This window comes from Populus nigra, chromosome 1, assembly GCF_951802175.1.
Source record: "Populus nigra chromosome 1, ddPopNigr1.1, whole genome shotgun sequence".
Classification (NCBI taxonomy): domain Eukaryota; kingdom Viridiplantae; phylum Streptophyta; class Magnoliopsida; order Malpighiales; family Salicaceae; genus Populus; species Populus nigra.
In genome coordinates, this window is record NC_084852.1 from 25,851,620 (window position 1) to 25,866,096 (window position 14,477).

Here is a 14,477-nt window from a genome sequence, read left to right on the forward strand (position 1 = left end):
AACAATGAGAGAAGAAATTGTTGCATCTGGTGTTTAATTTCGAGACTTGGGCTTCAAAAATCAAGTTAAAGGCTTTCGGAGTTATTGCCCCTTTTAGCTTCGAAGAGCCCAACATTAGTAATGAAGCACCTCCCCACCTGCACACACGGCAATATGCCATGGCTAAATTTCAAAAATCCGTTCCTAAGACGTGTTAATTCTGTCAAGTGGCTTGCTACAGCATGAACATGGCACTTAGTATTGAAGGAAATTAAGAAACTCGTTTGCCAGTCAATCCAATCCTTTTATTCCTATATTCATAGAGACACGCTAGTGTCTTAATGCTTATAAAACATGCTGATGTGGGACAGTACCATAGGCTTGGCAATTTTGCTGGCCTAGATATATACTTATCTTGCCTGTTGATCATATTTCCATCTTTTGTTTGTTTTGCAGGGTCTTGATTGCTGGGAACCGAAATACCAAAGGTCTTAAGAGCATTATCTTTCAACATCGTTCTTAATTTGTCAGGGCATGCTTTAATTAGGGTAATAGCCCACCCTATTATGTTCGGAGAATCGTGCCTAGCTAGGTCCACAAAAGGACGGGCTAATTAGTAAGCCTTTATTTTCGTACACTGCAGGCTTTGCTAATTTTTCTCCAAAGGAGTGATTATTAATGAATCTCGTTTGCGTGTGTGAATAACCTGGCCTCAACTATAGGAATGTGTTGTTAATTCACTGATAGGTGGATGAGTATTGTGTCTAAATTTTTAGGTTAGCCATGAGTTCAGGTGGATGGGAGTTTGAACTCTCGTAATAGCCTATCTATCATAGTTTTTATTTTATTAATATCGTTAAAAAAATATTTATTTTTTATTAATATTATTAGGAGAAAATTATTCTTCAACTCTTTCACTTCATCAAAATAATAAGCTTCATGGATTATAAATACCACATGAATCATCTAAGTAAAGGGTTCATAATTTCTATCATCTAAATATTTGTATTTTTATTCTTAAAGCATTTACCATACAAAAACAATAATAAACATACTTGTTCTTAGAGCTTAAAGCTCATTCTAGCATTTATTATAATCATTTACTAAAAATTACTGATTTTATTATCAGAGAGTATCTAAACCCCATAAAAAAAAACTATTTTACAGGTGTTAAGCTTTCAACCACCAATCATCTACTTCGTGAGCTTTAAAGAAGATAATATTGACTTGAACTTGTGATCAGCTACTATTTAGACATCAAATAACATTAATCCAGAGCATATAGAATTTTGGAACATCATCATTTAGTGATGTCTATGAGAAATTCGATAAGAGCCCTTAATTGCTCTTCTATAATTGCTTTATTAACATCCCTAATCATCATCAATGACACATAATCAAGACACTCCTAGAATAGGATGTATGACAGATCTCCTTGCCATAGCAGACACTTTTATCCAACCAAACTTTAAACAACTTATCAACTAAGTGCAACTCTTCATCCAAGCTATGTTGATAGCTTGAGAGTCAAATCAGACTTTGTCATCTTAACAAATCTTGGTACCTGCAACAATACCCTCCTTTACAGCTCTACAACAGCAAGTTGCACCCAACGCTCACAGACAACTATACTATCCAGAGGAGTTTGGGCAGAATAATATGTTGGGGGGTTTTCAACATTAATGGTCACCAAACCCTTCTAGATGATGTTTGTGTCAATACAATACACATGCACATAGCGAGTATTCTAGAGTCTTATTTGGCCATCATAGGATGGGGTCTAGCCATTGATCTCGTTGTTCCACGCCAAAAACCTCAAGCTCCCTATAACTTTATAGATACAAGAGTGGAAAGCAGCCTGCAAGGAAATATATGCATATACATCAAGATGTCTACACTCTTATCAAATTCAAGATTATCCAGTGTTGTGTACTCATGTCATTTTAGTCGTTAAGTCTTCTAAGATGGCAACATTGAATTTTCATGTTGCCCATGCTCCACTAGCTCATTCGCATTCATGATGGTTTCTAGTCATCTCTGGTTTTTCTCGCCAGCAAGTTAGGAGCACCAAATATGTTATTGAATCTTAGGATCTCTTCTTGAATACCATTGTGTGTGTGTGTGTGTGTGTGTTAGGCTGAAAATATGGTCTTCCTGCAACAACACTCATGTAATCGCTCAAATCTAATCCTTATAATTACTCTAAACATTATACATACAACTAAATGGTGTGGGCCACACCAAATGCACTGTAGATTACAACAGTATTCCAAAGTGCATTCCTTTTTTTTCACTTTTTCTCTTTTTTTTTTCAACTTTTCCTTTTTTTTCATTTATTTTTTTTTCTAAAATTATCTTTGTTGATTTTACTTTTTAAATATTGAGATGGTTAAAAATTTCGCTTTGTAATTTTTTTCCTTTAAAATACTGTGGATTGTTATGGTGTTTTCCCACGTAGCTTTTCTATTTTAATTTTTTTTTCTAAAATTATATTTATCGATTTTATTTTTTTAACATAAAACTAAAGGGTGTGGGGAAATCATTGTTCCCTCACACCCAATGCATTGTGGATTACAATAGTAATCTACAATGCATTCCTCTCTCCTTTTTTTACTTTTTTATTTTTTGCACTTTTTCATTTTTTTTCCAACTTTCCCTTTTTTTCTTTTTTTCTTTTTATTTTTTATTTTTTCTTTCCAAAATCATCACCAAGTTTCCTCACAAAACATTGTTGAGAGTCACAATTACAAGTCATTACAAATAAGGCTAAATCATGTGGGGAAGCACTGTAACTTTTATCACAAAACACTGTTGAGAGTCACAATTACAAGTCATTACAAATAAGGCTAAATCATGTGGGGAAGCTGTAGCTTTTATCACAAAACACTGTGAATTGCTACCGTGTTTCCAACATGATTTCTTTTCCTTTTTTTTGGTTTTTTATTTTTATTTTTTTCTAAAATTATCTCTGTCGATTTGATTTTTTTAATATTGAGCTGACTAAGAATTTAGCTTTGTAATTTTTTTATTTAAAACACTGTGAATTATTGTAGTGTTTTCCCATATGATTTTTTCCAAAATTATCTTTGTCGATTTTTTTTTTTAATATTGAGTTGGTTAAGAATTATAATTACAATAAAGTTAAATCATATGGGAAAAGCATTATAGTTTTTCTCACACAACACTATGGATTGCTACAGTATTTTTCTAAATGGTTTTTTATTTTATTTTATTGGGGAAAGCACTGTAGTTTTCCTCACAAAACATTGTCAATTGCTACAACGTTTTTTCTCATGGGTTTTTTTCCTTCTAAAATTATCTTTGTTGGTTTTTTTTAATATTAAGTTGGTAGAGAATTTAGTTTTGTAATTTTTTTTCTTTTTATTAACAGAAAAGTTAAATCATATAGCGAAAGCACTATATCTTTCCTCCCAAAACACTATAGATTACGACAAATCATTTTGTTCAGTCTCTAAGTTTTTTATCACCAACACAATTTTTTTTTCTTTTATGAAATATTGGCTCCATCATACCTTTAGTTTCTATTACTTATCAAGTGCTATTTCATAGTTATAACACTATTAAATATATTTTTTTATAAGCTCACAGCAGTGCGTGGGTATCTTTATTGTATATATCAGAATAGCTCACGACAACAGAGAGAGGTACTACTAAAATTGAAACTACAAAAAATTAAGGGTGACATTTCCCTCCTGATACGCAGTTTCGTTAATGATTCTCACAATAGATTCTTTAAATTCGGTGATAGCAAACAATAGTCTTGGTATGCGAAGTGTGATAGCCCGAACAATGTGAAAAGTCAAAACAGAACATTTTTCATTCAATCTCTATGAATATACATTTATAAGAAAGTAAATGAAAACGAAAAAAGATTTGAAAATCATGGACTATTAATGCTTTGTCTAGTTTTGTTATAAAATTAACCGATTTGTCTTGCTGATCACGATCTGTGAAACAAAAAAAAAATACTAGTACTAGACAAGAATATCGTAGAAGATAGACCAAATTGCCAAGAAAAGATTTTAGAATAGAAGTCTAAACAGCTAGTCGTATTCTATTACATAATTAATATGACATCCATATCGAGAAAGGATTCAAAATAATGTATGAAACAAGATGTCGCACGTGTGGATTTAGAATAGAAGTCTAAACAGCTAGATATGTTTTGGAAATTGTACAAGATTCTATGGATTTTAAAATAATATAGTTGTACATTTAATTATGATTTGACTATCTCCATCAATTCAATAAATGGGGCAGTGTAGAGGCATTGTTGATCAGTAAACTCAGCAATGGCAATTAGAGGTCCTTTACTAGTTTTGTTCCTGGCATTAATTTGCTTGGTAGCAACCACCCATGGTGCAAAACCAAGCCCTCTTGTGCCCTTTAGCCGAAGCAGTTTCCCACCTGGTTTTTTGTTCGGAGCTGGATCTGCTGCCTATCAGGTTTAAGTCCATTAATTTTTTTCTCACAAGAATTTTCCCTGAATAACAATTAGTGTTATGAGAAAAAAATCTTCTATCAGGCCTTGCAAAAAATAAAAAGAGTGAAACTAGAAAACATGAACAAATTTTGTAGTTAACTCCATTTTGAATGTTCATAATTATTTTCTTTAATCCACACAGATTGAAGGAGCAGCGCTGATTGACGGAAGGGGATTTAGCATATGGGATAAATTCACGAGGGAACATCCAGGTTTGTGACTGTAATGTTGATGCATGGTGATCTTTTTTTCGTATATAATAATGTAGTTCAAATATTCTTCTTCTTCTTAATTATTTTTATTCTTTAATTTTTTTCATGTATAGTTGATAATAATGTAGTTCAAATGTTCAAATATTTATTTATTTTTTCAAATCTTTGCTCAAGGTTAAAAATAAATAAATAAAACTTTATTTGAGTACTGAAGTTAGATAATTTGTTTATTTATTCATTAAATGTCCTATCGAGATATATAAATAATTTTAAGCTTGGTTAAATTCCTTCTCCTACAATGTGGAAGTGTGTGTGTGTCTATATATAGCCTCTATTTATTTTTTTCTTATTGTTAACATTTTATATTTATGAACCATGTTTGAAGCAAAACATACAAGAAAATAAATAGATAAATAAATAATATGATCTTTTATTATTTAAATACTCGGATCTTGTGCCCCAAAATCTTTAGATCAAGTGCTGATTTATAATTTTTTATCCCCCTCCTGTTCTACAGTCATTCCTTACCCTTTTTCTTTTTTCTATTTTTTCTCCATTTTGTCTATATACTATTTAAACAATTTGTTCTCATACACAAGTAGGCTTGACCTACACAAGAAAAAAAATATTAATGTAATAATTCCATCTCTATATGCATCAATGTGCAGCAATATTATTATTTTTTTACGGTGAGGATATGAGATCCAGCTCAGTATTGTATTTTGAAACCCAAAAATTGTTCAGTCGTACACCAAGCCCCTTTTCCGAGTATGTGGCGTTACAGATTATAATAGATTTGGCACCCAATCCATAAAAATTCTCTTCTCTTTTTTTTTTCATTTACAAAATTAAGATAAGAGTTTTAGTAGAGGGATAGATTTTTCATTTTCCCATAAAATCTTAGACTACATTATAAATATATTTAGAGTGTGTTTGTGAGTGTAGTAATGGATAATTTTTAAAGTATTTTTTACTTGAAAATACAATAAAATAACTATTTTTTATTTTTGATATCAGTATATCAAAATAATTTAAAAACACTTAAAAATATATTAATTTAAAGCAAAATTAAAAAATATATATTTTTAAAATAAAAAACAAACAAACTCTTAATCTATTTAAAAAAAAAGAGTAAAGCGTTATTTTATTTAGTGTTAAGACAGAATTTACAAAAGACTGGGTCAAACTTGGCGAATTCTGCTAGTATGTTAGTTGAGTAAAAAACAGATATTGTTTCAAAAGATAGAAAGAATTATAGCCTGTTAGGATTATTTTTTTTAATCGAGTAATCCGACTAATAAGTCATTGATTTTAATACAATATTACTGTTCTTATCTATGTTCTTAATAATTCTATGGTTGATTGACAGAAAAGATTTGGGATCGCAGCAATGGAGATGTAGCAAGTGATTTTTATCACAAGTTCAAGGTGTTCCCGGCCACTATTTATATTAAACAACAGATTGCTATATATATTCTTTGCTTAACCTTAATCAAATTCGATTGAAATGTTGCAGGACGACATAAAATTGATGAAACGTGTTGGCTTGGATTCCTTCAGACTTTCCTTTTCTTGGAGCAGAATATTGCCGAGTGAGATTTCCAAGTCTCTTTTCCCTACTAATTACATTTTCCTCTTCATGAGTGAAATCTAATATTATGCATCACTTCTGTTTTCAGAGGGAAAAGTTAGTCGAGGAGTGAACCCACTGGGTGTGAAGTTCTACAACAATGTCATCAACGAGCTTCTTCACAATGGTCAAATTCCCATCTTTATTGTTTTTCTAATTCTCTCTATAAAATCAGTGTGTGTGTGAGTGTATTTTTATTTACTTTATACTAATATGAGCTGCAGGTATAAAACCCCTTGTGACGTTACTCCATTATGATCCTCCACAAAGTCTCTATGATGAGTATGGTGGATTCCTAAGCTCCAAGATAGTGTACGTATTTTGTTAGATCCATATATTAGTGAAATATCTTGCTGCATCATTCAATAGTGAAAAAAATAATGTGTTTATATAAATAAATGAACTCATAATTGATCAATAATCTAGAATTTTTAGTTAAAAATAGTTTTTTTTTATTAAAATTAGTAAACTCTAGTACTGTATGCAGATCTCAAGACATATACAGCTAAAGTTTTTTTTTTAATATCCGAGGATTTAATATTAATCGGTGGTAGTGCCATAAAGCTAATTAACGATAAACTAGCAAGAAAAACAAAAATTATATATACAAAATTAAAAAAAAGGGCAAAAAGTAAATAAAACATTGCAATAATACACAAAAGATCTTATACCCAAAACTAACCAGAGTTTATTTATTAGACCAATGGTGGTTTTCATCAATTGTCTTTCAAGCCATAACACCAAACACACCAAACAATAAGGAATCAAATTAAATATTGTATCTCAATCAATAATCTCTTCCTTCAAAACAACTTTGTTTCTAGTCAACCTTGCATTGTGCTGGAATTTTTTTTTTTTTACCAATGAATACTCATTCAAACAACAATTCATATATGATGTTCGATATACACACTATAAGTTCAACTATTTTACAAAATAGTTGCACAATTTTCAAACAATAGAACAATTAGAAAAAGATGAGTAACTTTTTCCGTGTCTTTACCACAAAAAAGACACAGCAAAGATGATTTTGATCAGAGAATGAATTCCCACAAAAACGACTTCCCTAAACTTATTACTAACTTCCAAATTTTTTGAGCAGAGATGATTTTGCAGACTATGCAGACTTTTGCTTCAAAACATTTGGTGATCGAGTGAAATATTGGATAACAATGAACGAACCAAATGGGCTGGCTATTAATGGTTACACTTTCGGTTCCTTCGCACCCGGTCGATGCTCTAAAACTCTTGGAAACTGCCCTGGGGGCAACTCTGCCGTCGAGCCCTATGTTGCGGCCCACAACATGATTCTTAGCCATGGAGCTGCCGTTAAAGTATACAAGGACAAGTACCAGGTTTGTATCCTTCAAAATTATTGAACTAAGCTTTATCTTTTAACATTTAAAAACTATTAAAGCGTATAGTACTCAAGTTTCAATGAGCTTGCTTGGATCTTGTGCAGGCTATTCAAAAGGGGCAAATTGGAATTACAATCGTAAGCCATTGGTTCGTACCAAAATTTAATACAACTGCTGACCGCATAGCTGTTTCCAGAGCTTTGGATTTCATGTTTGGATGGTAATTTAATACTTAACGACTCAGTAGAATTTCGAATTCTTTTCTTTAATGATGATTAATGAATTAGTGCCTAGAACATCATATTATTGATACTGATCAATTTCATTTTTATACTTTATAGGTTTGCACATCCAATTACATTTGGTGATTACCCCGATAGCATGAGATCTTTGGTTGGAAATCGACTGCCCAAATTTACCAAAGAACAGTCTGCAATGCTAAAAGGATCCCTCGATTTTCTTGGCTTAAACTACTATACAACAAATTATGCAGAAAGCATTCCTTTGAAAGCTACCGGGGCTAACCTTAGTTATACTGACGATAGGCGTGTCAGTCAAACTAGTATGCTCAATTTTCTGTGCCTTGTTTTAATTAGGGTTTATTTGACGAAATATATATATATATTTATCTCACAAATATATTTTTGTCATCACAGCTGAGAAAAATGGAGTTCCCATCGGCACACCGGTACGGTTTTTTATTTGTTATTTTTTTTTAGATTTCCGAATATATAGAGATTAAGGCCAAAGGATTTTGAATCATTCACTGCCTTACAGAATCTAATTAATAAGAAGATTAATCATGGTGTAAATGGTTTGCTGCAGACTGATTTGAACTGGCTTTACGTCTACCCGAGGGGAATACAAGATGTTCTGCTGTACATCAAAGATAATTACAAAAATCCACCAGTTTTTATTACTGAAAATGGTAAGACATGCAGCTGCTAAATTACAAGGTTTTGTCAACGACTGATTAATGTGTTCTTCTTGGCAGGAATTGCTGAAAATGCGTCGCGACCGATTGCCTTTGCCCTCAAGGATAGTTGGAGAATAAGATACCACAGTGCCCACCTATCATATCTTCTGAAAGCTATCCAGTTAGTATTTCAACATCTTAATTTTAATTATCATGTACATTAATTCCTGGAACGTCGTTTCTAGGGCAAAGCATACAAAAAAATTTCTGAATTATGGACCTTCTAATTTACACTTCTTATAGTTTCTATCTTAATATAAAAACTATTAGATATATCTGGATTAAGATATAGTTAAGATGGATGTTAAGCTATTGGTTGAACATTGGCATGCAGGAAGGGGGCTAACGTGAAGGCATACTATATATGGTCATTTTTGGACGACTTCGAATGGGATGCTGGCTACACTGTTCGCTTCGGTGTGACTTTTGTTGATTTCAAGAATAATTTGAAACGATATCTGAAAAGTTCAGCTAGATGGTTCCAGCTCTTGCTTAAAAAGTAAAACTTTAATTAATTGGCTGTCTAGATCATGTGTGTGAGTGAGCAACATGAGGAGATCAGAATCAACCGTGAATCCGTTCCATTCAATAAGGTTTTCTGTATTGTATTCCGTCAAGAAAAAATAAATTCTTGTTTTTTTGTATGCAGAATCAAATTAGTAAATTGCTTCTCCTTTTATTCTTTTAGTATTTAATTAGAAAACAATACTATAGGATAAGCAAGTAGGAAAACTAAATTTTCATATTCAAATCTTGCACAAAAGCAAAATCAAAAGAGAAAGAGACCGAACAGTATATTGAAGGGCTTGCAGACGTGGTCCGACAATATTGTGAGCTTAATTGTGGATTCAGATTTTTAAACGGTTGCTTTGAATAAATTCTACAGACCTTCTAAAATTATTTTCAAATGAATTAAAATTGCTTTTGAATATTAAATTTATTTGATAAGAAATTGATCGGATAGCTTAATCTAATTAATTTACTTATAATCTCCTCATTTCTCTTAAGTTTAAGGAACATTAAATTAAGAATATTTATTTTACTTTGATGATTAACAGATTTATAAAAATGAATGTCTAGATTTTAAATTGAGATAATGACATATAAATTTATTATTTTTATTTTTAGAATTTTGTTTTTTTAATTTTGTTATTCAAATTCCCCGTTCTTTTTTATTTCAGTATATTGTAAGAAGATTAAAAAAAATTTGCATTGGGTTCGACATTATTTTCATTATCATACTATGAATTTATTTTGTTTATAATACTAAAGTCAGAATTATATTTTAAAAGTTCTAACGATCGATTAAATTTTAACACCGTTGCCAAAGGAAGTTTTTATCTAATTTTTCTTCAATAGTGAATTTTTTTATGCTAAGATCTTCTCATTGAGGTGCACTAGTATTTGATTATAAGATTGAAAGAACAACTAAGACAAATAAAAAGATCACAAGATAAGAAAATAACTCGTGAAACTCATCAAGTGCAAATTCTAAAACAAAACTAGAAGTGGAAATGCCAAAAACAAAAATCATGGCAAAACAAAAGATATTAAGGGGGTTATCAACTCCCAACATGAACCAGCAGTCTTTATGCATTGAATCTTTAAATATTAATGTAGCTTTCAAATTAAAATATGGTTTGATTCATTTACTATTTTTTTTGTTTTTTTGTGGCCTTGTAAGTGAGGATCCCAACAAGTACTTTAAAGAATTTCATGTGATTAGCGGTATGCTCAATCATGAATCTGCAAAGAGTAACAAATAAATAAATTAAACTAAGGATTTTTCTACCTTTTTTGGCAGACAATGCAATGATTGGTTTTATTATCTTTCATCTGGATTTATTACCAGGAATGATCTGAAAAAAAAAGTTTATAAATCTAATGACTCAAATCATTAATTTGATAGATTAATCAAAATTTTATTTTTTTAACGATGTAAAGATAAGCTTTTGCTCCACCAGCAGCATAACCTGGATCACTTAACCAGTACTTAAACTCTAAAGACAATGAAACCGCATCACTACGTAAATGGTCCTTTTCATAAAAGAAAACGCCTAACTACACAAATGGTCCCTTTTTTTTTCAGCCCACAATTGATGGAATCAGGCCGCGAAAGCTATATCTCTCCCTATCTACTGGGCATTTTGGAAAACTTCAGAAACTTTGATAAGGAGTAGGCTTACCTCCAAAAGTTTCCTCCTCATCTCTTCAATGGTTTGAACTTTAAATCAAGAAAGAAAGGACTTTGAATATTATATTAGGCCCATGGTTGAGCCTGATGAAATCCTGGAGTTGTTTCGTGAGGTTTGTGTCGGTAGTTAAGTGCTTGTCATGGAAGCCAACGGGTGCTAATCATAATTAGAATTTGGCTGATTTAGGGTGGGTTAATATTTGTTTTTAAATTATTTTTTATTATATTTTAAATTTTATATTTAACATTAACACTTCAAAATAATTTAAACAATAATTTAAAATTAAAAAAAAAAATTTAAAAAGCACGGTTATTCGTGTAAAGAGATTGAGGATCTGTATGGTAGAATGATCAGTTCATTTTGGGCCGTTCAGTTAGGGTATGGCTATTCCCTTACGGTATTTTCAAAATGAATGCTGAAGGCCCAAAGGTTCAGCAGCTTGATCTTATTTTCAATATCATCGTATGCTATAATACCCGAAGGTGCTTTTATTTAGTGCACTTGGAACGAGGATGATTTTTATGGTCTTTTAAGATGATTTTGATGTGAAAATAACAAAACCACGTTTTTATCCTGACCGGTATCTTCTTTTTTAGCTTTTTTTCCCGTTAATTTATCCCCTATGCCTTTGTAAGACTGGCCTTATCAGCTTGTCTATCGGCGTTTTTTTGCAGTTAATCAATCAGAAAAACTGAACCGAATGTTTTGAGCCTCTCGTCTATCTTTTATCGAACATAGGAAGCCTCCACCTCTCTGTATGATCAAAACATTACACTACTACTGCTCTCTAGCTTTCTCTCTAATTTCAACTATCTCCGACGATGTTTATTAGGATTTATTGAACTAGCTAGGAGCTGATAGTATATTGTACTAGGAACGAGGCAGCTGGGACTTTTAATTGGATAAGAAACCTAGGAAGCTCAGTTTTATATGCTGGAACAACTCATAAACCTAAAAGCTGCAAGTGATGTTTGAGGTGCAAATGGAATTTGTGAATTATGAAAATCTTTGCTAATTAATAGAGATCAGAGCTAGTGATTTTCTATTTAGGGAGCTGGCAAGTGAACATAATTTAAATTTTTTTTTTTTTTGAGAATAAATATGGCCATAATTTAGTGGTCCTAAAGAAACATGTCCCGAAGACCAGTAAAAGAACCCAGGACTAGAACAAGGGAAGCTGATTTATCACATGGGAGAGACAACACTCACATGAAAGTAACTAGGCCTTCATTTTCCTTGCCTCCGCAGTTCATAACAATCTCTGCTGCTTCCTTATTTTCTAGTCATCTTAATCTACCCTACCTATCCACTTAGTCAGAATATTCATCACATTGGCTACAATGTGAAGACAATAAAAACAAGGTGTCAAAAAGTTCATGTGGGCTATTAAATGAGGGCCTCCAATGTGTTTGTGAGAATACACAAGATGACTCGGTTCAAAAAACAAAAAGAAAACAGAAAGAAGAAACCTCAAGAACACTGCCCGCCTATTGAATTGGTAAAAATTTTGTGCCCAGACAAGTTTTTGTACCAATTTCACCCATAAACAATTGTTATTTTCAACTAGGACCCTTTGTTAGAATTCCCTAATTAAAAAAAAATGAAAAAAGGTTCCCTTGCCAAAAAGGATGCGATTTGGATGAAACCCATGATCAAATTTCGAAACCTAGTTAAGAATTCTTAAGACCTTGAGGGATAAAATTGATATAAAAATTTCTTTAGGGACAATGTTGAGACTATCTATATAGGGGTCAGTTTCTAGGTTTGCCAAGAACTTGAATACAAGATGACAAACTTGATTACTGGCCAAAATTGCCCTAACGATGCATTATTGAGGTCTTTTTTCCTGTGTATGGTGGTGCCTTCTGCGCTCCAACGTGCCAAACAAATGACCCACAGTATGTTTTCCTTTTTATCCAATCAGAAAAATGGTGTCCGCTCCATGATTGGCATTAATCAGAGACAAGCATGCATCTCGAAAATTCATGCTACAACTTGCGGTTCATTGCATGCCCACAGATGGACTCAACTGGGGTTTAATTATTGATTTCTATTGAATTATTTACTATTATAATCAACGTGGATAAATTATATAGTTTTTGCATCATTTGACTAAGCTTAAATTATTGCTCTGGCATGGTTTCCCTCTAAAGATTTATATATCATTGCTTTAATATATTCTATGGAGATCTTCAAATCCGTGGATGGACTCTTGATTTCCAGTACTTATATCACATGGTTAGCGACTCCAATTAATACTTTAGCATTGATTGTGAAAGAAGCCAACTGAAATTCTGAACTCCAATGAAATTGTTGATACTTATAATTATCAATTATTATTATTTTTTGGGTAAAACAATGATGAGATAAATCTTGCATTTGAAGTCTTGCCATGGTTATCTCAGAAATTAGAAAAAAGAAAAAGACAATGGTGCTTTGGCTGACATTAATTGTTGTTGTTCAGGAGAATGGCATTTACTCTCACAACATACTCTACGAACACAAACTGGTTTCCTCCCGCCGCCGCCGCCGCCGTCCAGTGAGCAACTTGCTCACTATATCATATATCGGAGTAAAATTGCTCCAATCATCGCGGTGGCTCTTGGGTAAATGACGTCCTGTCTCTTTAATTATAGCAAAGAAATATTTTTAATCAACAAACACACATAATGCACTTGTGAAGACAAACAAGGACACGAGAGATTTACTATGATGAGTGAGACAAGCATATATTTGTTCTTATTTATTTTTATCATAAGATGTTTACGAAATGGCTGAAAATCAAAAACAATTCTTCAATCTTCATGGCTGAAGCACTCACCAAAAACTGCAGACTCCACCTCGGTTCTTGGGAGACCAAGCTTGTGCTGGATCCGAACATGTTGTTGAAGAAAGAATAATGGCGGATTACATAATTAATGTATTTCCTTCACAAATTCCAACATGAAACGATGACATAGAAAGAATAAATAACAATGGTGATTTTTCTTTTTCGTCCAATAATATTGTGTCTTCATCATCTCTGTGTTGAGAAGACTTGTGTGCTGACGAAGACAGTTCTGAGGCATCACATTATTAAACAAGTGGTACCAGGTAGGGACCTAGATTATATATATATATGTGGTGCCATTAATTGTTTACTGTTAAAACAAGCATCCAAAGCTGTAAACACAAATCATTTTCTTCTTATATACGTCAGGAGAAAAACTCGTTTAACTTAATATTATTTTGTGATTAGTTATATTAATTTAATTATAGAGAATGGAAAGGTGAAATTCAAGCTATTAACAATTTAGTTATTAGCTCTGTAATATTATATTAAAAAAACAATTTCAATTTTAAATTTTAAATTATTAAATGAATTTCTAAAAATAATTTTAAACCCATTGAGTTTGTGCCTCTTAGAATATTCTAAAAATATCTTTTTAATTCCATCCTTATCCATTTCATAAATATTTGACTCAAACTTCGGTATAAAGATTCAAATGTCTGCAGATCAAGTTGTGAAAAATAAAATTCTATTAAACTCTTTAATTTTTATTTGGAGTCAATCTCTGATGGGATTAGAAAAGATATATAGTCAATGTTAATATGAAAAAGCTAGCTAAAAAAATATCGTAAAG

General features: G+C 31.9%; 1 protein-coding gene across 1 annotated transcript; it reads left to right on the forward strand.

Annotated features, from left to right (window-relative positions):
* The first annotated feature begins 4,265 nt into the window (after positions 1 to 4,265).
* LOC133699254 (vicianin hydrolase-like) lies at positions 4,266 to 9,338 on the forward strand. Its single transcript, XM_062122438.1, has 13 exons — positions 4,266 to 4,445; positions 4,626 to 4,695; positions 6,065 to 6,123; positions 6,212 to 6,287; positions 6,375 to 6,452; positions 6,550 to 6,637; positions 7,428 to 7,680; positions 7,788 to 7,903; positions 8,025 to 8,245; positions 8,340 to 8,371; positions 8,509 to 8,611; positions 8,678 to 8,780; positions 8,994 to 9,338. Exons 1-13 carry the CDS (start codon positions 4,293 to 4,295, stop codon positions 9,160 to 9,162), a joined length of 1,521 nt encoding a protein of 506 aa, XP_061978422.1. The 5' UTR covers positions 4,266 to 4,292; the 3' UTR covers positions 9,163 to 9,338.
* The last annotated feature ends 5,139 nt before the right edge of the window (positions 9,339 to 14,477 follow it).